The sequence below is a fragment of the Notothenia rossii genome, assembly GCF_949606895.1.
Source record: "Notothenia rossii genome assembly, chromosome: 10".
Taxonomy (NCBI): Eukaryota; Metazoa; Chordata; class Actinopteri; order Perciformes; family Nototheniidae; genus Notothenia; species Notothenia rossii.
The window spans coordinates 4,447,766-4,475,468 of record NC_136908.1 but is presented as its reverse complement, the minus strand read 5'-3'; the positions used below and the strand labels follow the sequence as shown (position 1 = coordinate 4,475,468).

Sequence of the window (27,703 nt, the reverse complement as noted above, 5' to 3'; positions counted from 1 at the left end):
TTTGTTTTAGATAGGCACAACATGTTTCAGACCTTATTTTCCTGTTCCACGTTAAAATAAACCATGTTCAGTGGTACCGCTGAGAAAGAGTAATTGTTTTGGTCATGGAAAATTAGGTAAAGGTCATGGAGAAGTCATTGAAAATCATTGGTGAAAAGTGTATGAACCCTGTTACTACAATGTCCCTTGTTGAAATCCAGCAGGGGACTTTTGTTGCACGTCATCCTCCTCTCTTCTCTTCTCTGCCCTCGATGCTTTGCCTTTCGCTACTGTGCGGTCTATTAATGGCAAATTGCCCCAAAAAGAGCTTCTGGGTTCAAGCATCGAGGAGCCAAAAATAGCTCCCTGCATAACAACCTTTTACTGGTCTACAAATCCTCAGTTTTAATGACAGCCGGTGCATCGGATGATTGTCCTCGCAGAAGCGTTCTTCAGTACCTATCCGCATACAGTAATTGGCAGCAAGGATTCGATTTATTCTGCTGCAGCTCTTCATAGTGAGCGAGACACGGATGGATTGCTCTGCAGCCGCTGCTCACAAAGGGTTACACCGTCAGCCGCAGTCTAAAAATAGACTGTTGCTCTGCCTGCCTCTGCACGGTTCTCTATGGATCTCCGCCCTTAAGCTTTTGCACGTGAGGTAAAAATAACCCACCATGAAAACACGCACACACACACACACACACACACACACACACACACACACACACACACACACACACGTACGTGCGCTCGGTGCATTCTTCACTCAGCCTCTCCCTCGCGACATAACACAATCACAGGCTGTTAAAAAATATGCAAAAAGGCTCTGATGAAACGTTGCTCGCACATGATTCGCTGGGCACATTTCTAACAGCATGCCGACAGTCACACGCTACACGCCTTTCACACACATGAAACAACAAGACGCTTCAAATATCCCTCAGTATGACAAGTAAAATATATATTTGTACGAACACGGTGCAGCTGCAACAAGAATACCTTAAATTGTCCGACAGGCGAAATTGACATGGTTACAGCAAAAGTAAAGAGCCAGAAATGGCAATAGCAGCAATAAATTACACAAATGTAGGTGGACAAATATAACTAACCGTATCTTTGCAACAATACAGAACAAAAAGCTATATCCACACCTCACATCTGTTATTGAATGCCACTGGTTGCATTCAAAGAGCTCCAGGTTGCCGTGATTCCTGGCTCTCCATTGGTCGGTTAAAAGCCGCCCTGTGTGCTTTGATGTGATTATCATGTACTTTTGCTCTGAGGCAACACAGCATTTAATTAGGAAGGGGTCATTTCTCTGTGACCAGCGCATCCCATGCCACTGTTATTACTGCCATTACAAAAAGCTTCAGTTCCAGCTTATTGCAGGATGGCAGTGATGATTAGCGATGAAGTGTCAGAAGCCACACAGTGTGCACAGGAGGATATTTAATGATACGTGTGCGGTTTGCTCTCATATGGCCGGAAAATAACAAACATTTGTAGATTTGAGTCACCTCTGCTTTACACCCAAATATATGATTACATTCCTAAAGCTCATTGCACAGATAATTGCTTCTTTGTATTGTTTTTTGCAATGTCTGCCAAGGGTTGAAGAAATACCTTACAATGTACTTTTATTTATTATGTATTTGTTTATTCCACACATGGCAGTTATTTTAAAACATGTACACTTTACAAAACATGTACACTTATTCTGGTAGTTTTTTTTGATAGTGCAAATAAAATGAAATAACCATTTAAAAAGTAAAAATAAAAGCAATATTCTTTCAGTCGCTTACAAATAGTGAAACATAAAACTAGAACACAATCAAAAGTCAACTTTCTAATTCCATCTCTTTACGCCACATTTGCTTTAAAGTAGAACGTGCAAACTGATGCTTAACATTTCATTTCCTTTTCCTATTTCCTGGCAGTGTTCTGTTTGTGTCTTTATGAATCACTAAAGCCGTCTGTAATTCTATTAAATCTTAAAATTTTAACAGCCTTGACTCAATAAATAGTTAGTTTGTTTGTTCTCTAGGTTGTACATTATGCAACATTCTCACAGCTTGTTTCTGTAATGTAACTAAATGTTTTAAATGACTCTTCTTTTCATGGGGAAGACATTTGTTATGGTAATTGCATGTGTTAAGAAGCTCTTGAACAAGGGTCAGGGGCTTAAACAATAAGCTTTTCTGGACATTCCCCGTTTAAATTGATGTTTATTTCAGTGGAATTACAGATTTGTGGTGTGTTAGTTTTGGGTAACGTATTTTTCGACCTACAAAGTAGAGCTTTGATGGCCCTATATAAACAGGATTTTCTGTCCCTGATTTCCTGAGTGAGCAAAGAAGTTGCACCATTGGTGTCTGAGTTTTCCCAATGGCCGTTGTTCTTTCCAAATGAATAGACACACACAGTCCTCGATGAAGTCCTCAGGAGGCTTTTACTGTGAGCCGTGGACAGTCCTAAATTCGGTTCTCAGGAGGCTTTAAAATCAGTTCCACTCATCGACTTTCAAATCTACTGCATGCTCCAAAGGGAATATGTAATGCGTCATATGATATGCTACCTCAGTACACATATTATCAGCACAAAAAAAGGCTTTTGAACTTTTATTATTATATTTATTATAATTATTATAATTTATTATGTATTATTATTATAATTATAATACATTATTATATATATTATAATTATTATTATTATTTATTATTTATTATTTATTATAATTATAATATATTATTATTTATTATTATTATTTATTATTATTTATTATTATTATAATTATAATATATTATTATATATATTATATATTTATTATTATATATTATTATTATATTTAGGTATTCACACTATAGATACCGTTAGAACATTAGATGGAACTCCCTGCCACTACACATCCGACAGTCTGATTCCATAACAACATTCAAAACCCAACTCAAAACCCACCTGTTCAAACTGGAATGTTCTTTATACCCTCTGTCCTTTTGTAGTCCATTTCCGGTTGTTTGTCTCGTCTTACCCCGGTTGATACTTCACTTCACTAAATCCACTGTTTTAATTGTTCCCTATATTGCCCCTATGCCCTGTAAGGTGTCCTTGGGTGTTATGAAAGGCGCCCCCCAAAATAAATGTATTATTATTATTAACCATCAGTTGAAGCATTTTCATTTAGCACATTAGCCAATCACAGTCCAACAATATATGACGTTTCAACCTTATCATGTTGCTCCAAAGGCCACTAACAAACAACTAATTGCAATTTCAACTTAACTTTAACCTACTGCAATAATGACGACAAATTAGCCATGTTTGATTGTTACAGGATATCATAATCAGTACATAAAACAATTAGGTAGGATCCATAAATGATACAGTCTTATTCTTTGTGTTTTCACAAGCACCTTTCTCTGCCTTCCTGCTACTCTCATAAAGTCAGGCCCATTGTGAGTCATCAAAATACCAAATGGATGCAGGCTAGAAAACAAACAAATATTTTTTTGCACCTGACAAAAATGCCACTTAGCAAGTATAAAGCCCAGCAGCCTGACAGTCAGTATGCATGGAGACACATAACTATTTCTGAAAGTTTGGCCTTCATTTGTGCAGAAAGGCAGAGAAATGTGCTCTTGAAAACACAAAGAATAAGATGTTATCATTTATGGATCCTACCTAATTGTTTGATGTACTGATTATGATGTCCTGTAGCAATCAAACACGTCCAAAGTCAACTTTAATGTCAATGTGTCTGTGTGTGTACAGACAGAGAGATCAAAATAACATTTCCAACAATCCTGAATATAAATATGTAGAAATATGTATTAGGGCTGCTCGATTATGGCAAAAATCATAATCTCGATTATTTGGGTCAATAATTGAGATCACGATTATTAAAAACGATCATCCATTTACTTTGAAAACATCCATTTATTGAAAAAAAAATGTGTAGTATGTTTTTAACAGTTGATCACGCTGAACTTTAAGTATAATTCAATTGAAAAAAAAATTACAAAAATTATTCTTTTTTTTCTTTTTTAAATAAATAATAATAAACAAACATTTTTAAATAATCGTTTTATTTTGATTATGTTATGCACACATTAAGATAAAACACAACAATCAATATATACAAAGTAATAAGACAATTTGTCATCATTATTGCAGTAGGTTAAACTTAAAGTGAAGTTGCAATTGCAATTAGTTGTTTGTAACATGACAAGGTTTAAAAGTTATATTTTGTTTTACTGTGATTGGCTAATGTGCTAAATGAAAATGCTTCAACTGATGGTTAAAGGCCCCATGTCATGCTTTTCTGGTTATCACCCGTCCCCTTCTGTGTTATGAAGGTTTTTCTGCATGTAAACGGTCTGCAGAGTCAAAACCCTCAAAGTACACCCTGTAGCGAGTACAACTCTAACACAGAGAAGACCTGTCTATGCTGCCCCAGAACGCCTCGTTGGAGATACGTCATTGTCCATTTGATTCTTCCGGGTACGCATAATGTCAACCGTACCCGCAACAAAATGGACCAATCCGTGGAGCCGTTACGTTAAGCCCGCGGAGCCGTTACGTTAAGCCCCCGCTGATTGGTCCAAATTGACCAATCCACGGACTTCCTCACACACACACTCAGTGCATGCAGCTCTGCTGATCTCTCCTCCCTGGCTGCAGGCTGATAACAGACAGTTGGGATCGCGGCGAAATTCTCTCTGCAGACCCATTCTCTCTGCAGACCCATTCTCTCTGCAGACCCATTCTCACAGCGTTTATCAACCTTTCTCTTACTCAATATGAAGCCACACTTATTGTTTTTACTTCGGCTGTGACTTTGTGTGTGCTCAGGGTGAGTTTGGCTGTGTTTTGCTGTGTATCGCTAAACAAGGAGCCACACCTCCACGGAGCTTAGCGCGATTCACGTCCCGACCAATCAGAGCACACTGTGCTCACAGGGAGGGTGGGGGCTGGAGCTACAACGAGCCGTTAAAGGCAGAGAGTGAAATTCAGTGAATACACATACTATACAGAGATGCTTTATGAGAAACCAAAGTGATTTTGGAAAATTGCACAATATAAATCTATTCTAGTAGACCTCAACAATGGAATGATGATCAGTGGAAATGGCCATGACATGAGACCTTTAATGGTATCTATAATGTCTTAGTCGGGTTTATTTGAACGCTAACTCATTCACAGCTCATCCCTTTTTGAACTGATCGAAAAGGTTGTTGAAATCGCTCCATCCATCTAATCTTCTATCTACCCCTGCCGCCTTTTCTCGGTCCAGGGAAATAAAGGCCGAGCAGGCTGTTATCAGCTGAAATGCACTGGGAATAAGGGTGGTGATGCTCCATGGTGGCCCCAGATCAGCACACAGGTTGTTAATAAAAAGCCCTGTAATAGGCTAGATTAGTCTCCAGATATAGCCTAATCCTTCAAACACTCTACAATCAAATCAATGGGAAAAGGAGAGTGGGAGTGGTGGGTGAGCTCGGCCTCTTTATGCTCTCCTGCCTTCATACAAAGCACTTTAAAGGTTCTTGAGATTGGTGATCTTTGATACACTTGCGTTCATCAACACGTATAAGACTAACTTTTTTATTATTTTTGCTAGCCATCTTAACAAGATAAGAACAAATAGTGTGTTAGTGTTTGTTTCTGGAGTCATAAAAGTAAACCGACATTTAAGCATAACATCATATTTCGTATTTTTCTACACTAAGTTCGCAATAATTCCTATCCTAACCATGTGTGCATATATCTACAATCATATTTTACAAGAATGATGAAACAAGATCTTATTTAAAATCACCAAAGCTAAGTGTTGGCTATCAGCATCTTTGACTTGAACTTGAATGTATCCCTTTAGTTATAAACTTGATGAAAATGTAATCCCCAAGAGTCATTAAACTACATTTGGGGAATTTACTTTTGACTACCAACAACACCGTTAGTACCACTGTTATTTGACCCGGTATAGTAAGCTCATATGACCCAGAGAGCATATAAAGACCACGTAGAACATTGTGTTCAAATACTAAACCAACACTTAGACAAGTAGACGCAAAGCAAACAAAGACTAGCTCTGGAAATAATGAACACACCACGTCAATGTTTTCTTAGACCCCATTTACATGCAAACGCAAACGAACCGAATACGATATCAAAAAATGATTCCGTTCACACGAGACCACAAGGGAGCGCTGGAGACGCTGTAGTACATATGCCGGGCCGGTAATACACCAAAAGCAGCGAAGAAGACCCCCGAGCATGGTTGCCATGGTTGCCCTTCTGTTTATGCCCCGCGGCGGATTTAGCAACATGTCCACTTGTTGCTGATGGTTGTGGTAGAGGAGCTGTAGATGTTGCACTAACATCTGTAGCATGGTCAGTAGCATTAGCAGTAGCTACTAACCATGCTACAGCAGTGAGCAGTAGAGGCGGGGCTATGGCTTCATCGTTATCAGGAAATTATCGTATAGGACGTACACACGGAGCCGTTTGCCACCGGTTGCAGATCTATTCACCTTGGGACCCGTTATCGTTTGCGGGGTCCCTTTCAGCGTTTCCATTACGGCCTCGTGTGAACGAACGGGCTATACGAAAGAGAAAAGTAGCGGAAACAACCGTTTGCGTTCACGTGTAAACGGCACATTTCACTCCAGTGTCTGCTGAATTCCAACACAGATAAATGATGACAGCAGTTTATAGAATAAATACTCAAACACATATATATAAATAGTAAAACCAGAGAAACTGATAATGCTGCAGTGGTCTTTCATTGTTTCGGGAGTTGTATTTCTAAGCCGTTCAACTAGAGAACACATGACTGGTTTTTATATGTTGTATAAAAGTATAATAAAAACATTGCAAGTTATCAGCTGACGATACCAACCCCACCAAATGAATGGCTTCATCAATTACACATTTAAGGTGCTGTATGGAATCAGCCTTATAGTGAATCATTTTACAATAACTGACATACAATTTTTATAACTGTGATGCTAAAGGTTTGCTGAGGAAAACATTCCTCTCCTCATTTGAAGTGATCATTTGAACATGTCCGTCTGCTCTTAGTAATTACCTGTTTAAAGAAAACCAGTGTCAGGCCTGTTCTTCCCATTTAGGATCCATTTGCAGCGTTGCAAAATGGTGTGTTTAGACTTAATGTGTAATGCGCTCTTTTGAAGCAGACTGAATGAAAAGCAGGGCACATTTGAAGATGAGACTTCAGTCAGTGACATAAACCCAGTGCCACTAATCTTCAAAGGCGGGTGGTTTTATTTTGAGGAGAGAGAACAGAAGCTTTCCAGTCGTCTTTGTTTTGAAGTCGTACACTAATTGTTATTGACTTTTTCCTCTGCTTTGTTGTAAAGGCTGTGTAATTTATAATTGCATTGCCTTTACTCCTTTGATGTATGTGTGTCTCATCAAGACATCTCCTTTTTTGTGCTGTCATTTCATTAATGATTCTTAATATAGTATGTAAGACAGGTTATGAAAGACATCATCTTAAACTAGAGAATGCAATTCCTGAAGAAATTGCTAGTGGGATTCATGATTTATGCTGAAAAGCTGACGCTAAACTGCTATGGTGAAATGTAATGTGTAAGAAGAAAGTGAAGAATTTAGATTGAAATGTAATTTAAGAAGAAAGTGAAGAATTTAGATTGAAATGTAATTTAAGAAGAAAGTGAAGAATTTAGATTGAAATGTAATTTAAGAAGAAAGTGAAGAATTTAGATTGAAATGTAATTTAAGAAGAAAGTGAAGAATTTAGTTTGAAATGTAATTTAAGAAGAAAGTGAAGAATTTAGATTGAAATGAAATGTGTAAGAAGAAAGTGAAGAATTTAGATTGAAATGAAATGTGTAAGAAGAAAGTGAAGAATTTAGATTGAAATGAAATGTGTAAGAAGAAAGTAAAGAATTTAGATTGTAATGATACATGAACACTGGGGGCTTGAATGTGTGATAAGAGAATAAAAGGAAGTAAAAAAGGCTTGGAAAAGCAGCAGAATATTTGAACTACAAACTTCTGAACTAACGTACTTTTCCCGTTTAGTTCCGATAGTGCCTGGAATTTTGCGTTCTCACCAAAAAGAGAACTTTTACCCCCATTTGTAGTGCCCGCTCGAGAGGTGGTAAAAAAGCAAACCACGGCCCGTAAAACTCAGAAAGGTTTTTTGAAGCCGCCATTGTATTTGCTGGCATTAGCATTATTAGCATTATTAGCATTAGCATTAGCCCCGCGCACCAACGGAGAGAGAATAACTTATGGCAACACAAAAAAAAAACAGTATTTCAAGATGGCCTCCTCTTGAAATGGATGACCAAGTTATTTTCAGTCACCTCAAACCCACATTTCGATAAGTACAGGACTGATAGGTGTGCTGCGCCAAAAAATGGACCCCAGTGTTATTTTCTTCCATTCTCTGAGTTTGAAGACTCTGATGGTGTCTGTCTCTCAGTTAAACACTTGGAAGTAGAGCCAATCACTCACCATGACACCAGCGAAAGGCCAGAGACATTACTCCTCATGAGTGCTGCCATATTTGGCCAATGCTTCATAGTCTGATGGTTCAATGTGTATCTCCAAGATTAGTGAGTTTTCAGAATAAATAAATAAATAACATGCTGCCTACTTTAACGATTCTCCTCAACTTGCATTGGATTATCTGCACAATACATGGTTGCTTTACTAAGCACAATAAAGCATGACATCCCAACACTAAAAATACATAGACATGAAGCTTTATCAACATCATTTAGTCATGTTTTTGGGCAACTTTTGGAAGTCCAACAATCCAATTTCTTTGTCTCTGTTTCCAGAGAACTGTGTGCTTTTACTGCAGCTGCTCGTTGTTTGACTTCCTTTTAACTGTATCTGATCTTTAATGCTATGCACGCAGCCGACACTGTGCTTATCAGAGCTCTTTTTCTGTTCAAGAAGTTCGGCTGCCGAGCGAAATGAGGGTTTTGTAAGAGCGAAAGTGTAAACAGTGACTTTAAAAGATGGTAAAAGGCTCTGCAGTGCTGAGGGGAACTGCAGAGCTGGGCTATAATTTATTGAGATTGTCCCTACAAGAAACCCACGTTAAAATTCGATTAGCAGAATTTTAAACAAGACTCGAGACAAGTTTGAGGATGTGTGCTTTTATCGGGACGACAACGTTCAATGAATAAAATAAACAAACAAGAGTCGCAACTTTGAGATAATGGCAAGACCAGATTCACATTTAACACAATTACTACCTTATTTCTAAGGACTGTTACGTTTTTATTGTGTTGGTTTTTCACTTCCTGTCATGGACCTCGTTTAAAGCTGAAGCAACAAGCTGTGTTAAAGCCACTGTCAACTACATGATAAGCATTTAGGATGCAGCTTATATACAACCGTAACAACTAATTGTTGCAGTGACTATTATACACACATCAACTAGCAGCTTAAAGTGACAAGTGTTAACCGTTCTTTGGTTTAATTTATACATAAAGTACATTTTGATTTTTGATTTTGGTTTAATTTATACATAAAGTACATTTTGACTGTACAAGGTATTGGCTGACAGCATCTGCGTTTTCTGGAATGTGTGTTTCTGTTTTAACATCCTTATAAATACCCTAGAAAATGGTTGAGACCAAAACAGAGCAAAAAGGAATTGATACGGTCTGAATGCTAATGTTGCTTAGAATCTGCTGGATAAGTTAAAAGGCCACTATTTTTCTATAATGGTAATATGTTTAAGCAATAGCTCACGACAGGCCGTGGTATATGCTCATTATATCACAGCTAAGGGGCGTGGTTCGGCCCGACGCGAAGCAGGCAGTTTGCTTTTCAGCCCAACGGTATACTGTTTTTCTCAGACGCGGAGGGATACTGACTTGTTGTGAAAAGTAACTTACAATTCTACCCGTGGTAGACGCTCAGTATATCACGGCTAAGAACCAATCAGATTGCTTGATTTGACTTGTCCGTTTTATAATTTATTGTATGTTATTTCTCTGAAGAGGTTGAGTTTCCATCAATCACTGCTTCATTCAGAGGACTGTGGAGCCATGGTCTTTCTCACATATTTATCTTCCTTCATTCCCTTTGAGATATGTGCAACTATTGTCTTTGAACTCCACAGAGATTTGAAAACATAGATACAGTGCTTTTTAAAAAAAAATTAGGGCTTGAATGTTGCATGGGTGTTAAGAGGCCGGCTATTGGGTCACTTTATGAGCACCGTTGTAGTCTTGATTGGTTCGACGAAACTTCAATACTCCATGTGAGACGTGACGTTACCTCGGCAACGGACACCCTATCTCTTGTTAATAAATAACATATCTGCAACATAGAGGTGTGGGGGGGGGGGGGGTTTGGACCTGAGGGTGTTTGTTTAGACTAGATACATAATTAACATTTACCAAAGCACACAACCTGGATTAGTTGGCATTTGCCACAGATGTAAGCAAGGGTTTTTAAGCATAGTTCATGTCATTTGACATCGTTATTATCCAAATTAAAGATTAAGATAGCTTTTAATAATCCCAGAGGAGCAACTCAGTTATTCCCTCTGGTGTTATTTTACAATCAGACACACAGGCCCAAGGGATTCAGGGTTTCAGTGCATTGATTCAGTTATTGCCCGGTAGGCAAACTGGGTCTCCAGCTCCACACTCGTATCTTTCGACCAATCGGGATTTAAACCGGCTACCCTTCAGTTCCCAAGCCAAGCCCCTATGTGTATTGTATTCTCCCTAATTAAACATTTGAATGACTCATCATGTGTATAATAATCTCTTCACCTTTATCTCCTTGTTGTCATATTTGTCCTGTTCTTATTTTTTTTGTTAATGAATCGTTGTCATGTAAATGAGGGCCTCACCTCAACGATCTCTCGAAAATAAGTTTAAAGATCCCCTATTATACTGTCTTTCATCAATATATCACAGGTCTCAGATATATACAGAGCCTGTCTCTGATTGGCTGAAACACCAAACAGATCATGGCAGCATTACCCATAATCCCCTCTGTTTCAGCCCTGTTTCAAAAGTGCTGATTCTCTGTCTGTTACTTTAGATGAAAATAAGGAGCCCCTCTCCACGCACGACGGGGGGGGGGGGGTACCTTGGTTGCTGATTGGCTAATGGTTACACAAGCCAAGCAGTCGTTATGACATCATAAAGTGGCCAAAATCTGATCAGCTCATTTTCAGGTTTTATAAAAGACATGAAAAAGTGGATTTTTCCCAATAGGTGAACCTTCAAGATTGAATGATGATGAAAGTGATGTAACTGTTATGTCACTCTCCAAATGCTAAAATGTGACAGTGGTATTTTGTTTCGCCCTATCAGAAACTTGTATCTGTAAGTGGTGTTCCCTTCTCTTGTTGCAGGATGGCCATCCAGGTGGACAAGTTTGACTTTGAGACTCTGCCGCAGCCGGACCAGGAGACGGCTCGCTTCACAAACCCCAAACAGCTGGAGGAGGAGCGCCAGCATGCCCAGGGCTGCCAGATCAACAGCAATCTGGGGATCTGTTGGAGCATCATATCCTTTCAGTCGCTAACGTATGGTGGAGTGATATCAGAGAATCCAGCCTGAGCTGAGCATTGCTACAGAGTCAGTGTGTACAGATGGCAAAGCTTTACATTCTCTACTGAAACAATAATGTCCAAACCTGGTCAAACAGAGTTATTCTGCCCTGTGTTGTTTGTTGACACACACATAGATCAGTTATACATCTGGATCACACATCTGGAAGCCCTCTGGCCAGCAGGGAACTTTTCGCCTGCAGCGACAGATGGGGAAGCGTATGGCGAAGTATTTGTGGCTCTGACACTGTGAGCGGATGTCTTAGTGTGCGTACAGTATGTTTGGGTCTGTAGTTGTGTCACATACTAGCGTCAATGTTTAGTTCAGTTTATTTGTTTACAGTGTCGTGGACGGTCCCCATTGATCAACTGTCACAAAATACAGTTAATGGGGCATTACATTGCTAATTTCCTGCTGTTGTCCCCGGCCAGATGATTATACACACCTTTTTACAATCACAACACATCAACAGCATTAGTTATAAAGACAGGAGAACACACATTACTACATACACATATAGCACATCACAATCACACACCAGAAACAAGGGGTAACATCCATCATCACAACATGTAACACACGTCAATGTGGTGCAACATTATCCCATAGGTCCTAGTCTGTGGGAAAGCTTTGTTGTCCAACTAAAATAATCTCTGTCAGTACGGTGCTCTCTGTGGTCTGCTTTTCCTCAGGGAGGCATCTCGTATCCATTCCTTAATATATATATAAATGTCTTCTGGCTTCTTAACAAATTTGGTTAACACCCTATAGCGGTCTTAAAACCATCTCTTTCAATATTCAACATTGTTTTATGGTATGAGAAGAATCTCTTGAGAACGGCTTCAAAGAACTTTTTCGTAGCTTTTCATTTTCGCTTTATTTCAACACTAGGCAAATTGAACAATTACAAATCGATATCTTTGTTTGAGACATAGTCCTTCATGTCACAGAAGGACACACTCTTGTACAGCAAGACTGGAAATGGATGTCAGGAAGAACCGTTTGTAAAGGGAGATACAGAAGAGAGTTGATTTCAGATGTTGTTGTGAAGTCAAGTACATGACTTTACACTTTCTACCTTCATGTCATAGCCCTCATCAGCATTCTACATTTTCAAGTCAACTACTTTGTACTACCTACCTGTGAGCCCAAAGGCGAGTTTCCCCTATGTTGACGACACTAAGCTATTCAACGAAGGATAACCCCGTGAGTTCTCTTTGACCGGTAGGTGACTTTAAAGACTCAAATAGTTTCTGGGGCATCTAAAAGTATTATCTCAGGAGTAAGAACCATTTACGTTGCAGAAAGTAAGGCCAAGAAACCTCAACTTTAACTAGGTTCCTGCAGCTGGTTCCTGCATATAAAGTGAATGAGTTCAATAAAAGTTTCCAGGGAAAAGTTTCTGCTGTTGAAAAGTGCTACTAGTCATCATGCATATCGTGCCTTGTATAAGCCCATTAGTGCTCATCAGTTAAGAGATTTAAGAACCGCCTGTCAGATTGTTGGTGAGCACGGTGTACAATTAATAATGAACCCAATCTGAGCCACCGAAGCGGCCATTATATTCGTCCCTTTTTTACGAAGGCGTAAACGCCCCTTCATTATGTGTATTGTTTTATCTACAAGTAGTTTGGCAGCGTGTGGGATGAGATGAAGAAAGTAAATGACATGCAAATACAAATACTGTTGCCAAAATCTTACCGAAACAGCCCGTTTATCCACGTTACAACACGTGTTATGAAAGCAATGTGATGATTCAAGTTTCTCTCCAAGCATAAAGACACGATCCAGCATCTCGTTCATTATCAAATCATGTAGCTGCTCAGTCCATAAAGTATGATGTCCTATGTATAACAGTTTGACACTTGAAGATGTTTAAGTACCGTAATTTTCGGACTATAAGCCGCACCTGAATATAAGCCACAGCAGCGGCATACCACTCTCGGTTCCACTTTTACTTTTGCGCGCTGCCTGTCTCACTCTTTTCCGGCCTCCAGCTTTTCCTGCTGGAACCCGCCGCTTAAAGGTGGGGGTCCGCGGACCGGTCATAGAGCCCATAGAGTTAAAGGTGTTGGCCGTTAGCTGTAAAAATCCATAGATTAGCCGCACCGTTATATAAGCCGCAGCGTCGAAAAATAGGGAAAAAGGCGCGGCTTATAGTCCGAAAATTACGGTACAAGTAATTTAGGAAATCTTAAGTCACATATTCATTCAGTTTGAATAACACCAACACTTTGTCATGATGTTATTGAGTTAAGCGTTGATGCTAAATGTCACGAGGAGACGTTTCTGTGTGTACACGGTGACTCAGCTGTCTCACATGCTTGGAGTAGCACAGTGTAAATTCAGCTTCAGGGTGGATTTTCCCTTTTTACTACATGAAAGAACTAGAGGAATAAAAGATTTGATTACAATGCGTGTCACACTCCAAAGCACTTGCTTGGCCCTGAGCAAAGTAACAGTCTCTTTTAATTTGTAATTTACGAGGTCCCTATAATATTATTCCTGTACTGTCCATGCTGTTCATTTATATGGAGTCACTCATAGGGAAAGGCTTTTGCATATGCAGGTACAGTTCAGGCTGTGGGAGAAATGAACACAATGGGGGGGACTGCCTGTATTCTTATTGAGAAAGTCATTAATCATACCGGGATGGAGGCGTGTGGCGCAGTGGGTTGGTGTTAGGATCAGGGGGTCACAGGTTCAAACCCCACAGCAGTCAGTATTTCGTCGTGTCCCTGGGCAAGACACTTCACCCCAAATTAGTCACAGTAGTGAGTATGTAAGTGGCTTTGGATAAAAGAGTCTAACAAGTGACATGTAATGTAATGTAATATAATAATACACTTTATTTGTATAGCCCCTTTCATGCACAAAGCAGCCCAAAGTGCGTTACAGGAAACATAACTACAATATTTAAATAATATTTAAATAAATACAGAACAAGATAAAACATATACAGTGATAATATGTTCAAATAAAACAATTTAAAAAAGCAAAACAGATACAAATACAGTAAAACATGGACAATGTGAGAATTGAAAGTTAACCCAAATTAATTAAAAGCCATATTAAAAAGATAGGTTTTTGATTTTCTTTTAAACATATCTAGTGAGTTTGCTGTTCTAAGCTATCAAATCAAATCAAGTTTTATTCATAGAGCACATTTAAAAACGATTTTTGGTTGAGCCAAAGTGCTGTACATGTATCACAAGCACACTACAATAACATAAGAAAGAAAAAGCAATAATTCACCACAGAAATATATTTTTTTAAAACACAGGGAAATGTCAGGTGTCATACTTCATGTCAAGATGTACTCTACGGAAGTTCATTAGTGCCTCAATAGCTCCGTTAAAGGAAGGGTAGGTAAGAATGGAGAAACCAGCTCGAGCTTCCTTACAGAGCCCCTCCTCCAACACACACGAGCGCGCACATGACCAATGAGGCTGACAGGCAGGTAGGCCATCCAGTTATTTTAGCCGAGCCGGCTCAGATGATTGGTCGTGCTTTTTACAGCGCCACGGCTTCCACAGATAAAATATTTGTATATATTTATTGTCAAAGCATTTAATGTATTCATTGCTATCGGGATGTGAAGAGCATTCCATGGGGAATTACCTACCCCACCTTTAACCAGCACTACCATCCACCTCAGAGTTAGTTATCATTGGGACTTCCTGCCAAACGGTCTAAGCCAGCATTGTACACCCAGATGCAACTTTTTCTAAGATATTACAGCCGGCCAGAAGCGACGGCATAAAACACAACGAGAATAATACAAATGGCTTTTAAGGCATTGTGCTCGGCTGTACTCCTAAGGCGGCACTATTTGTGCCGTTTCTCTAAATGTAGTACCAAGGGTCTTCCTAACTGTCAGCAGACACAGCAGCACTTTGGAGGCATTTCTGTGGTGCAAGACATCAAAGTATTCTGGGCAAATGAACAGAGAAGTGCCAAACTCTGAATGATTGTAGACAATACGTTTGGTAGGCATGTAAATCATCCACTTATTGTTTTTATAAGTACAAATATATATAAAGTGCTCACTTCTGAAGCACTTTAAGGGAAAGGACTTTTCACGATGACGCTTGTTGGTCCTAGATTATAATCAAATGATGAGAATTGTTCCCATCAAATGAACATCACCCTTGTTTTGTTTTTTCATAGAACAAAATGTAAAAAAGAAAACTCAAGCTTGTTTCAACCTTAGATCTTATTTCTGGCATTTCATCAAAAACTCATTCCAGAAGCGATTGACTTTCAGACAAGCGAACTGGAGGTGCTGAAACGCTGACTCATTCTGGGTTTTAGGACTCATTCCTGCACCCCTCTATACTGTATATGCAAAGTGCTTTATTGCCACAGTAAGGGATGAAAGAACTCGCTGTGAACAGAAACATCACGGTTAGTTGCTTTGCCTGCTCTAAATGTGACCATTCCTGGATAAGTGCCATCACCCTAATAAAGAATTTAGTGTCTGTCTATATAATTTGATAGCATAAGGAATGCTTTCATGATGTAACCATAGTAAAGACAGAACTGTTTGTAGACTTTTTGTGCAGTGTAGATGAAAATGGACACATCCCAGTGGAGGAAACTTCTGTGTAGCAATGCAGTGGGACTCACCCCGACTCATGAAGGAGACACGGGACGAGCAGGAGTTCTGATGTCAAACACGGATCTTTAATACGAGTATCAGCCGGAGAAATCACAAGTCACACAGTCAAAGGTTCTGACTGCACGGGCGGGTTGCCATGTCAAATCTGATCAGCCTCGCATCTCGGTAGACCCTTTAACTAGTTTACAGAGAGTCAAATCCACATATTGGGGATGGGCGTAAACACCTGGAGACACAGGAGGTGTCTCTCACATCTGTGGTGATGTCAGCGTTCTCACAGTCGTAAACCCCCCCCCCCCCCTGTGCCCGCCAGGTCAGGCCATAAAACCTGTTAGTATCAACATACGACTGCATTATCACATTCCTTACGGGCGATTAGAAGCAGGGTGGGACGTAAATGTCAACACACAGAATAGGTTAAATGTCTAGAAGTAAAGACAGAAATATTATTTGACAATCCCCATAGTATGTAATACGGACGTTGCAAAGCTGACTTGTGTGAGGGTCCGCTGAGGATTATAGCAGCTGCTCAGATGCTCTATTGATCATTTTGTTAGCGTAGCATCCGGGCGGTATCGATGAAGACCGACTGCAGCTGCTTCCCTCACCCAACGGTTCCAGTAAATCCTCAAAGTAGAAACTATGCGCTTCAAGTCATCAAAGAAACAACACTGCCTTTGTTCGTCATTTTCCATTTGTTTAAGATGCAGGTGCATGCTGTGACGTGACATTGTGAGTCAGACTTTGAGTTTGGAAAACATCCATTCACTTCTCTGGACATTATGTTTTATCCGTAGGTTCACTTTCTTTCTCTCTGCTTTCATGCATACTGTACTCTTCTTCAAAGGTTAATAGACACAGGGTTAGTGCTCGAGGCCCTACTCATCTCATCCTAAATTTACTGTATCTAATGTCAGCTCTGTAAATGATCGGCCGTGTTCTTATCATCACATATTATTTTGGTAATTGCTCCCTGACAGCCATGTGTATTTTGATGCAGCAATCATACATTGATTGCCTGACCTGTGATCAGTTTGAAGCTTTGATTATAACCACGCTTCAGAGAAATGCTCTACATGTACCTCTGACATCTTAATGAATCCATTACACAAACTATAATGGCACTTGGAGAATGCCAATGGTTGTTCACGTGCGCTCTGGATGGTCCCATTTTCTGAACATGGACATTGTTATTCTGATTTTAGGGTGAACATAACCAATGCTCTTAAGAAGGTTTGTCAGCAATCATGTGCATTTCTCAGTCAGGAGGTGTTACAGATTATTTTGATACCCCGTACTGTATGTGATCCTGTGCTTCCCTATATCGTAGTCTCTTTGTAGGCAGTCATGTTATGCTTTTGGTAGCGCCAGAATGGGCTTCAAATGCTGTGGTTTGCAAAATGTTCAGTAACATGCTACTTTCTTTAAATCATGGGCCTCCAGTGTCCAGTTTCTGGACATGCATCCAACATGCATTTATTGCCTCAAATGACACAACATTGTCAAAAGATTTGATATGTAGGTGGTTGGGAATCCAGGGAGAAACAGGCCAATCGGGTGCAGCCAGGAAGCTTTTGCTTTTTGCTTTTCTGACCAATACATGCTATGAAAATGTTTTTAGTCCAAAAGTTTTTTAAAACAAGACCAGTCACTATGGCTCTTGAAAAAAAAAAATGCTAATTTCTAATACAGCTTGATCCCAGAAATCTGATCAAAGTCAGATTTGCTGTAGCTGTTTTTAATCAAAATCTAAATATGGTAGCAACTGTGATGGAAACTTCTTAAGCAATGGAGACTCGGAGAGACACGGAGAGAGCAGGAGCTTTGATGGCAAACACTGACGGTTTATGTGGAGCTTCGGCCGGAGAATTCACACGACATGTTCTGCAGCAACGAGTTGACACAGCGGTTGCCAAACCAATTATGAAGATCTCTACCCCAGACCCATGTATTTAGCTGGCTTCTGAGAGAATAATCAACATGTGCATAACAATATAAAACCACAACACCTCTATCAGCTGGTGCAGGGAGACAAAACACTGAGAGCACAGCAGCCCAACGTTGGAGGCCTGTGCTCAGTGAGGGAAGAACAAACTGATAAACTGGGTCAAAGGTGTGGGCCTTGAACTACACTATATCTGTATAATGTTTCTCATGTTCAATCAATCAATGTGTATTTATACAGTATAGCCCAATATCACAAATGTTACGTTTGTCTCAGTGGACTTCACAGTTTGTACAGAATATCAGTATGACAATACGACACCCTCTGTCCTTAGACCCTCTGTCCTTAGACCCTCACATCGTACAAGGAAACACTTCCAGAGCAAACCCACAGTTTAAAGGGGAACATGGGAGAAAGCTCAGGGAGAGCAACAGAGGAGGGATCCCTCTCCCAGGACGGACAGACGTGCAATAGATGCCGTGTGTAAATCAAAAAGATAATACATTTACAACATAGGTAGACCAAATGTTTGGAAATGCATGTGTCTATAATAGGAAGATGAATCCACGAGGATGTCAACAATCCTGTGGGAGCCATCAGGGAAGTAGTATGGTGAGAGTCAGGCAGGACCGCAGAGACGACTCGAAGTCCAGGACTCAGATCCAGAACTCATGATAGAGGATCCAGGACACACGACCACAGCAACAGGGTTAGCCTCGACTCAGGATCCCGGCGTATATGTTGATAACTTGAAAACCCCCTTAACATTACCCAATCACTATGTCTCTTGAACAAAAATGCTAATTTCTAACACAACTTGACCCCAGCAATCTGATAAAAGGTCAAAGTCAGATGTGTTGTAGCTGCCAACATCTAAATATGGAAGTAGCTACGGTATATCTGTATATTATTATGTCTCATGTTGATTACTTGAAATGCCCCTTAACGTTTCCCACCCCTCCCTGAGGCGCAGTGGAGAGGCCAGTGTGGAGGGAGTCCTCAACCAGCTGGTCCTGGAGCACCTGCAGCTGGCTCCTCTGCAGTGGGGTGAGTTTGTGTGTGTGAATAAATGTGAGAATGTTTGCATTGAGTTCCTCGTGAATTAAGTGTCTACAGATGTTATTTCATATTGCATTAACAAAAATCGATTAGATCGCCCATTATGTGTTTCCATATGTTCATCTGCCAATCACAGTTATCTGAGGGGCTCCATAGCCATCTCCTTACCTGTCAGTGAGTACATAAACCTCCAGATCTGGTCTCAAGCCATGTTTTTTATTTGCATGCTTAATGGGCTACAGGCTATTTTGGAGGAGCGTAGACAGCAGATTGGGAAATGTGTGAATCACCAAGGACGCTCCGAATTTAAAGGAGCGTTGTTCAGTCGCACCATCTGTGATCATCCCCTGAAATCACTCTTGATTTACTGCGGCTGTTTGTTTTCTGAGATTCCTGGTCCCTCTTTGGGCACTGCCAGAATTTTGATTAGTCAGCTGGGGCTGTCCTGCTTCTCGAGCGACACAGCAGATCAAGCATTGAAACATAAGGATCTGTTGAGACAGAAATGCAGGGGGGGGGGCAGCGTAAGGCAAATGCATCACAGGAGTCACTGTTCTTTCATACTTTGACAGGACTCTTTAAAGTAGAGGCACTAAATACTGATATACACCTGAACATCAGCAGGAGAGGACTCTTTAAAGTAGAGACACTACATACTGATATACACCTGAACATCAGCAGGAGAGGACTCTTTAAAGTAGAGACACTACATACTGATATACACCTGAACATCAGCAGGAGAGGACTCTTTAAAGTAGAGACACTACATACTGATATACACCTGAACATCAGCAGGAGAGGACTCTTTAAAGTAGAGACACTACATACTGATATACACCTGAACATCAGCAGGAGAGGACTCTTTAAAGTAGAGACACCACATACTGATATACACCTGAACATCAGCAGGAGAGGACTCTTTAAAGTAGAGACACTACATACTGATATACACCTGAACATCAGCAGAAGAGGACTCTTTAAAGTAGAGACACTACATACTGATATACACCTGAACATCAGCAGGAGAGGACTCTTTAAAGTAGAGACACCACATACTGATATACACCTGAACATCAGCAGGAGAGGACTCTTTAAAGTAGAGACACTACATACTGATATACACCTGAACATCAGCAGGAGAGGACTCTTTAAAGTAGAGACACTACATACTGATATACACCTGAACATCAGCAGGAGAGAACTCTTTAAAGTAGAGACACTACATACTGATATACACCTGAACATCAGCAGGAGAGGACTCTTTAAAGTAGAGACACTACATACTGATATACACCTGAACATCAGCAGGAGAGGACTCTTTAAAGTAGAGGCACTACATACACATATGAACCTGAAAATGAACATGATATGGCCTCTTTAAGGGTGTAATCTCAGTGCAGTGGTTCTTCACGTCGTCATTTCTGTAAAAAACCACTTCTGCGGTTCAGCTCAGGCCTTCCTGATTATGAGCCACATAATTTGCCTCAGCCCATTAGGATGCTGTTATCAGAGTTGCCAAGACTATCACTGGCTCAATTACGGGTATAGCTCAAACATTTCCCACACGTCTAAAATCGTTAGTCCAATGGATGCTCTTAATAGCGTTGTATCTCTGTAAGACCCACACTTACAGAGACACTGTAGATGGAAATAACTTGCTTGTTAAAACATTTGATTGCAGTTTCATTTAATTGCTTTTTAGGATTTTTCTCCAGAGCTTTGTGTTCATTTGTTTTTTTCCATTTTCTGCCAAAGATTACGACTGTACCGAGACTTTTATTGTGCTTCAATAACCTAAATGCTAGAAAACAATGCTGTTTAAATGTTTATTATTCAGTTAACTGTTGTCTCTACCCTCTTGCTGCTTGGACAGTTTTCTATGTTTCCCAACCTTATGACTATTATAACCCCCACAATCCTCTTTTGACACACTTAAACATTTAGTACTTTGAAGTCTTCCAGGATTTTATAGATTATATGTAACACACTGTTTAATTAACGTCTTCAATTTAAAATATATTCAAAGCCCCTCCAAAGCAGCCACTCCAAAAAATGTTTAAAGGGCCCATGTCATGCTTTTCTGGTTATTACCCGTCCCCTTGTGTGTTATGAAGGTTTTTATGCATGTAAACGGTCTGCAGAGTCACAAACCCTCAAAGTACACCCTGTAACGAGTAAAACTCTAACGGCCCGTCCACACTACAGCTTAAAAAAAAGCTTGCCGGCGGGTGTGTCTGAAGCTCGACCAACAACCAATCACATGAATCTCCCGCCCCTGACACACAAGCAGCGGTTTGATTGGCTAGAGCTTGTACTGGCATATGATTTGATTGGCTGACGCTTCCACCGAAAGCTTCAGAAGCTTCAAAAGTTGAACATTGCTCAACTTCTGCAGCCTGAAACGCCAGGAAAGCTCCGCTCTGCTACCCACAATTCAGTTCGGCGAAAAGCGAGGCAACGTGACGTCACCCCATTCAAAGTGAATGGGCAGACGCGTTGGAAACCGTTTTTGAAGCTGTCGAAGCTGTAGTGTGGACGGGCCGTAACACAGAAAAGACCTGCCTATGCTGCCCCAGAACGCCTCGTTGGAGATTTCTCTTTTTCCCTTTTTTTCTTCCGGGAACCAAGTGACGTAATGACGACCCAATGGTGTCCAAATGGACCAATCCGCGGAGCCGTTACGTTAAGTCCGTCGATTGGTCCACATTGGTGTGTATGTGTGTGTTCGGGCTGGGTTTTGCTGTGTCTCGCTGTCTTGCAGACGGCCACTGGGCTCACAGGGAGGGGGGGGCAGGAGCTCCAACAAGCCGTTTAGGACAGAGAGTGAATACACATACTATACAGAGATGCTGTATGAGAAACCAATGTGAGTTTGGAACATTGAACAATGTAAATCTATTCTAGTAGACCTCAACAATGCAATTATGATCAGTAGAAACGACATGGGACACTTTAAAACTATATTTTTATGGAGTTTCTTACACATTTTCCACAAATACAAATACGATAAGTCACAATAATTAGATGATATATGCAGTAAGTTATTCATATATAATATATAAAACTTTGAAACTTGACGAAGTAAATGAAGACAAATCATAATGACAGAAAAATAAAATATAAATAAATCAAATTCAATGAACAAATAATTACATTTTCTCTGAAATACATTAACCTAACACAATATAAAGCATTGTGGGTATTTATTTATAGACACAGTCTGATGCTAGAGTTACCGTAAGGAAACAACAATGGCCTGATGTGTGGCCGCAGAAGCTCAACGTCTCTTCATGATTCGCTACCATAGAAACCGATGAATATTTGATTGCACAGGTTCCAGTAAATGGCGAACATGGAAAGTGCCAGAATCCGTTATATGGCGTCGTGTTTGTTTGCAAGCTCATTATAATCATTGAACAGGGAGCGGAGGCCATTAGTAAATGATTGTACCTCCGGGCAGAAAAGCTGATCAGTGAAGCTGCAATAATGTAAGATCATGTATGAAAAAATGCACCATTTAATAATGCAAGTTTCTGTTTTTTTAAGAAGCAACACACTTTTTTATTTCTGTTTTAATTCTGTTCTGCAGAGGCTGGCTCTAATTTACTGAGTTGACTAGAATGTAAAGCGGATTACTTTATGTCATAAGCTTGTTTTTAAAAAAAACCAAAACACATTTATTTTCTTTGCGACGTCAAGAGAGCATTTCTTCTATAGTTTTGTGTTCTGTGTTTGTTTGACTTCACACAGCAATAATTCAGAAAGCCTGCTGTAATGCTATTTTGTGAGTTTAATAACTATAACTAGGCACATGTGCAGCCTGCTCAATGTACGGGTAGATTTATAAAGCATGGAGTAAATAAGAGCCATAAGCCATTTTCACACCAAGTACTTTGCCGCACTTAGTTCCCAGCTCTTAGTTCCCCCATGGAACTAAGAGCCGATAGCGTTCACACCGGACTAAGTCCCTTAGGGAAGTTTAGGCAAATGAAGCCGCTGACGTCACTTCTTCTTCTTCTGCTTTGGGTTTACTGGCAGGCCGCAAACAACTTCACGGCGTATACTGCCACCCGGATTCCCCGGCCGGAAGTCCCCGTAGTTGGGGACTGGCTGAGTAAATCGCCAGAACGCCGACACCTCCTCATCTCCACCGCTCCCATGTTTTTTTTTGTGTTGCCTTAAGTTATTCTCTCTCCGTTGGTGCGCGGGGCTAATGCTAATAATGCTAATGCCAGCAAATACAATGGCGGCTTCAAAACAATTTTCAGAGTTTTACGGGGCGTGGTTTGCAATTCGCCCAGCCAATCAGAAATTGGTACTTTTTTTCTCCCCAGGATAGTCCCACCTCTCTAGCAGGCACTACAAATGGGGTAAAAGTTCTCGGAGCCAAGTTCTCTTTTTGGTGTGAACGCAAAATTCCAGGCACTAACGGAACTAAACGGGAAAAGTAGGGGTAAAAGTACTCCGGTGTGAAAGGGCCTATTATGCCTTAAACTTTAGTATTAATATAAATCTGGACTGATTTGTGCTTCACGGTAAGTATTAATTCCGTGTTTGCTTCTTATTCTCATTTAATTTTCCACTCCAGCAGACAATGAAAGTCTATCCTGAAAAAGAAGTCCAGTAAACATTTTCCATGGATGTCATAGCTCTGTTGAAAAGGGTAGACAGCTTTACAAACAGTTTTAAATGTCAGCCCTGGAAATACTGGATTGTTTTTCCGAAGGTTGATGCCTCGTTGATTTAACTATCTGTGACAAAATTGTATTGCACTCCCCAAAAACTATACGGGGTTACTTGTCATCCTTAAAATTGGAGAAGTCGAAAGTTTGACGAGAGCCTGCGGGACGGAACAAATGAAATCAGGATGCAGCTCTTGTTTTGCACAGAAAATATTTTACCCAGAAAATATTTTACCCACAGCCTTTCAATCTTGTGTTCCCATATGAGACACAGTTACATTATTCATTATGTAAATAAGACAGCAGGGTGTATGTGGTGTTACCAAAGTGCAAGAATGATCAAAAACGTGTTTTGAACTGATGTATTCTTTGTTATAAAGCCATTTGAATATTGAACTCCCTCCACAGCAGTTGTAATGCCAGAGCAGGTGCAGCCTGGCATTATGTAAATAGCCACATTGATTATAGCCCCTCATCGGTCAATTTGATTAGAGGCAAAGTGGTGCACCTCGTGATAGGAGTCGTTGTGTCAACTTAATGAAGTGTTGCTAGATAAACAGTCACCTGGTCAATCAGACGGAGCCCTGTGAGAGGATGACACCAGTCGGTTATGCTGTTGTGTTTAAAGAGATAGCACGAGGTCGGTATCAAACAGGAAGTACGCGGAAAGGGTGAGATTTAACAGGGTGATAATTGTATGATCCTCTTGAGGGAAATACATATATATTTTTAAAGCAAACGTGTCGTTTACTGTAAGAAAGCTACCTGTTCTGTATATTTTGTGTATGCTAAAGATACTCTATTGCAGAGGTCGCGTTAATTGAATATTTTCCGTCTATGACCGATTTCTTTTAACAATGACGGAAAAATCGGATAGCAGCCCGTAATTTTGACGGATTAGAACCAACTCAGAATAGCGCCAAAGCTTCCTAACTTTGCCGTGCAAATCATTGAAATGTCCGTGAGTGCTTTACGCTGTGCCCCCCCCCCCCCCCCCCCCCCGTTGACTGTACACGAGCGTGCTCTTCCCCTCTCCCCCCGTCAGAGTTGTGTACAGACCGAAGGGTAATAACGGATTGATTTTACGATCCTGTCCGTCAGTCAACATGAAGGGCAGCGAACAAAAATACATAAACTAATTAATAAACTTAAAATGTTTTAATATAATGTAAAGTTAATTTTGTGAGTAAAACTTAAATAGTTTCATAATTACACACACTAGCAAAAGTTAAGCATTAAGTGACTTGACGGCAATATAACATGCTTACATGTATCAACATTTACAGCGAAACATCTGCAATTGTTAAATTGTCATCGTCAGAGACACATTTTTTGCCAGTGAATATAAAAAAAATAACTTTGTATATGCAAAGTAATATCAATCAGTCTTAATGAATAATTATTAATTATAAGCAATATTCTGGCACCTGTAGCCAGGCTTTGATTTTCACTATTGCCTGGCTGTTGAGTGCTGTAACCAAGCAGTGAGATGGAAAACAGCAAGCTTGAATGCGGACTTTGCACCCAACCCCAACCCCAATCTCCCCCCCCCCCCCCCTCTTCTCCCACCATCAGTCAGCCACCAGGCACACATCTCAATGGAATACAAATTCACCCATGAATGGAAAGACAAATGTTTAGCCTGGGAGAGAGAGATGGAAAGAGAAGGGTGGGGGCCTCGCTGTAAAAGACGGAGAGATAATTTAATAAGACAGCGCTTCTGAACCGTTGCCTTTTTTTCCCCCCACACACACACACACACACACACACACACGCACACGCACACACACACACGCACGGATGGACACTCGGAGAAGTGACTGGCAGTGGCTCTGCGACACACATAAGAGAGAGCTCATGGAATATTAGGCCTTTTTGCTTGTTGCCATTGTGTGACAAATGGAGCTGCCAAACAGACCAGGGTTAGGGTTAGGGTAACAATGACGTACTTTTTTGTAGTGATGATGATTAGAGCCGCTGACCTGAGATAGGTTTGGATACATGCCTGGGTGGAGTAAGAGGGAAGTGTTCAGACTGTGACTGGTGATATGTCACGTCTACAGTACGAGCATACATCAACTCCAGGCTCAGCTGCAGTCACAGCAATGATAGGGCCTGTGGGAGACGGTAGTAATCCTTCCTTAAGCCTAACCTACTTCAGGATGACATGAGAGGAAGGAAAACTCATCCATCCTCACACCCATGTTTTATTTTTTAGATGTAACCACCAGACTCAGGGACAGTTTCATCCCACAGGCCATAAGACTGTTAAACACCTGAACTAAGAACATCCATAACATTCACCTGTAACTTAGAAGTGATGTATCACTTGTTTATAGACTCTTATGGCACTACTTCTATTCTATTTTATTGTATCTACTTCGACATATCTACACTGTAGCTATGTACGAATGACAATAAACGCCTTCAATCTTGAATCTAGCAGGTCTACATTTTCCAGTTGAAATGTCCAACTTTAGACCTCCAAGCGCTTCAGATTCAAGAAACCAACGCAAACTAAAAGTATGGCGGACTATGTTTCTTTTACAGCAGTGCAGCCTCAATAACTTGTATTACGGTTTGATCGTAACCAGCTCCTTAATAAAATAGGGTATGATAGTTTATATTTCAATTAAATACAGGTTGCCTTTCGATGATTGTTTAGCATTTCATATTGTAGCTTTCATTTTTTGTTTGAATTTGGACTACGGCTTCTTCATCAAATCTGGGATAATCAGCTTGCCCGATATTTACATATTCTTCAACAGATGCTAGTTATGGTTTAAATTGAAAGCCATATGAAAGTGATGCATTATAATCACATCAAATTATGCAAACACATCTGGAGATGTCCAACATGGAGCAGCAGCCGTCATTAAGGGGGAATGTTTTTTTTGTATCTCCTGCTCAGTAGTTTTGGCACATTGTCACTCTTTTTTATTGTCATGTATTTGCAATGCTTGACCTTTTATTATGCGATAGGTCATACATGCCATGAATGAAATTGCTGGATATGCTGCCCAGTATCTTCAGAATTAAACACATATTGAATGTTTAAATAACTATTCAGTGTGAATGGTGTAGGATAGGCATGTAGTGATTACCACTTGAATTTGCTGCTGTAAATATATGCCACAAAAAGCATTGTCAGCCCTGAGCCTGTTTTTCAGGCTTCAAGCTCGAAAATGACATTCCCGGAATAAATGACTATAACTTCACTTCTAAAAGGGTAAATTAATCATATTTGTTCTCAAAGCAATGATACACCTGTGAGTTGGATGTAGAAAAGTCAGAATCAATATAGATGTTTTTTTATTTTAAAGTAAATTCAGATTGAACATAGTAAAAAAAGGTAAATGATAGTGTCCGTCCAAAAGAAAAACCTTACTTATAGTAAAAACCACCCTTGAATGATGGGATAGTAGACTAAAAGCTTTAGGAATCCAAACTATAACATATAATAATTACCCTGTATCAAGATTGATGCAAAACAAGTGACATTTGACCTTTTTAGAGAGGTTTAGAAAAAGTAGGTCCAGGCGGACTCACCTCTGGGGTCATTTGGGTGGATTTGCCTTATCTCTGGAACCCATTGGTCGATTTTGATGATTGACATCTCGTTCGAGCCAATAGAATTGAGGGGGAGTTACTAAATCCATCTAAACATTACCATTGAGGAGTGAGAGTGATGCGCACGCAGTTTGCCCAAAACCGTAAGCTCCGTTACACTCTATATGAAAACTACTTTTATTGCCATAAATGTTATGATGGATTATCAGTAATCATTTCAAAGTCACACAGAGACATTGGAAATGTCATCTTTAGAATTGTT

The 27,703-nt window shown here is 40.2% G+C and overlaps 1 protein-coding gene across 1 annotated transcript in view; it reads left to right on the top strand.

Moving 5' to 3' along the window:
• Positions 1-494: 494 nt before the first annotated feature.
• Positions 495-27,703, top strand: part of trappc9 (trafficking protein particle complex subunit 9) — a 107,027-nt gene continuing 79,818 nt past the window's right edge. The window contains exons 1-3 of the mRNA XM_079653437.1: positions 495-640; positions 11,366-11,519; positions 19,087-19,177. Coding sequence (XP_079509563.1) covers positions 513-640; positions 11,366-11,519; positions 19,087-19,177 — 373 coding nt within the window. The 5' untranslated portion in view covers positions 495-512. The remainder of the gene's footprint in view (positions 641-11,365; positions 11,520-19,086; positions 19,178-27,703) is intronic.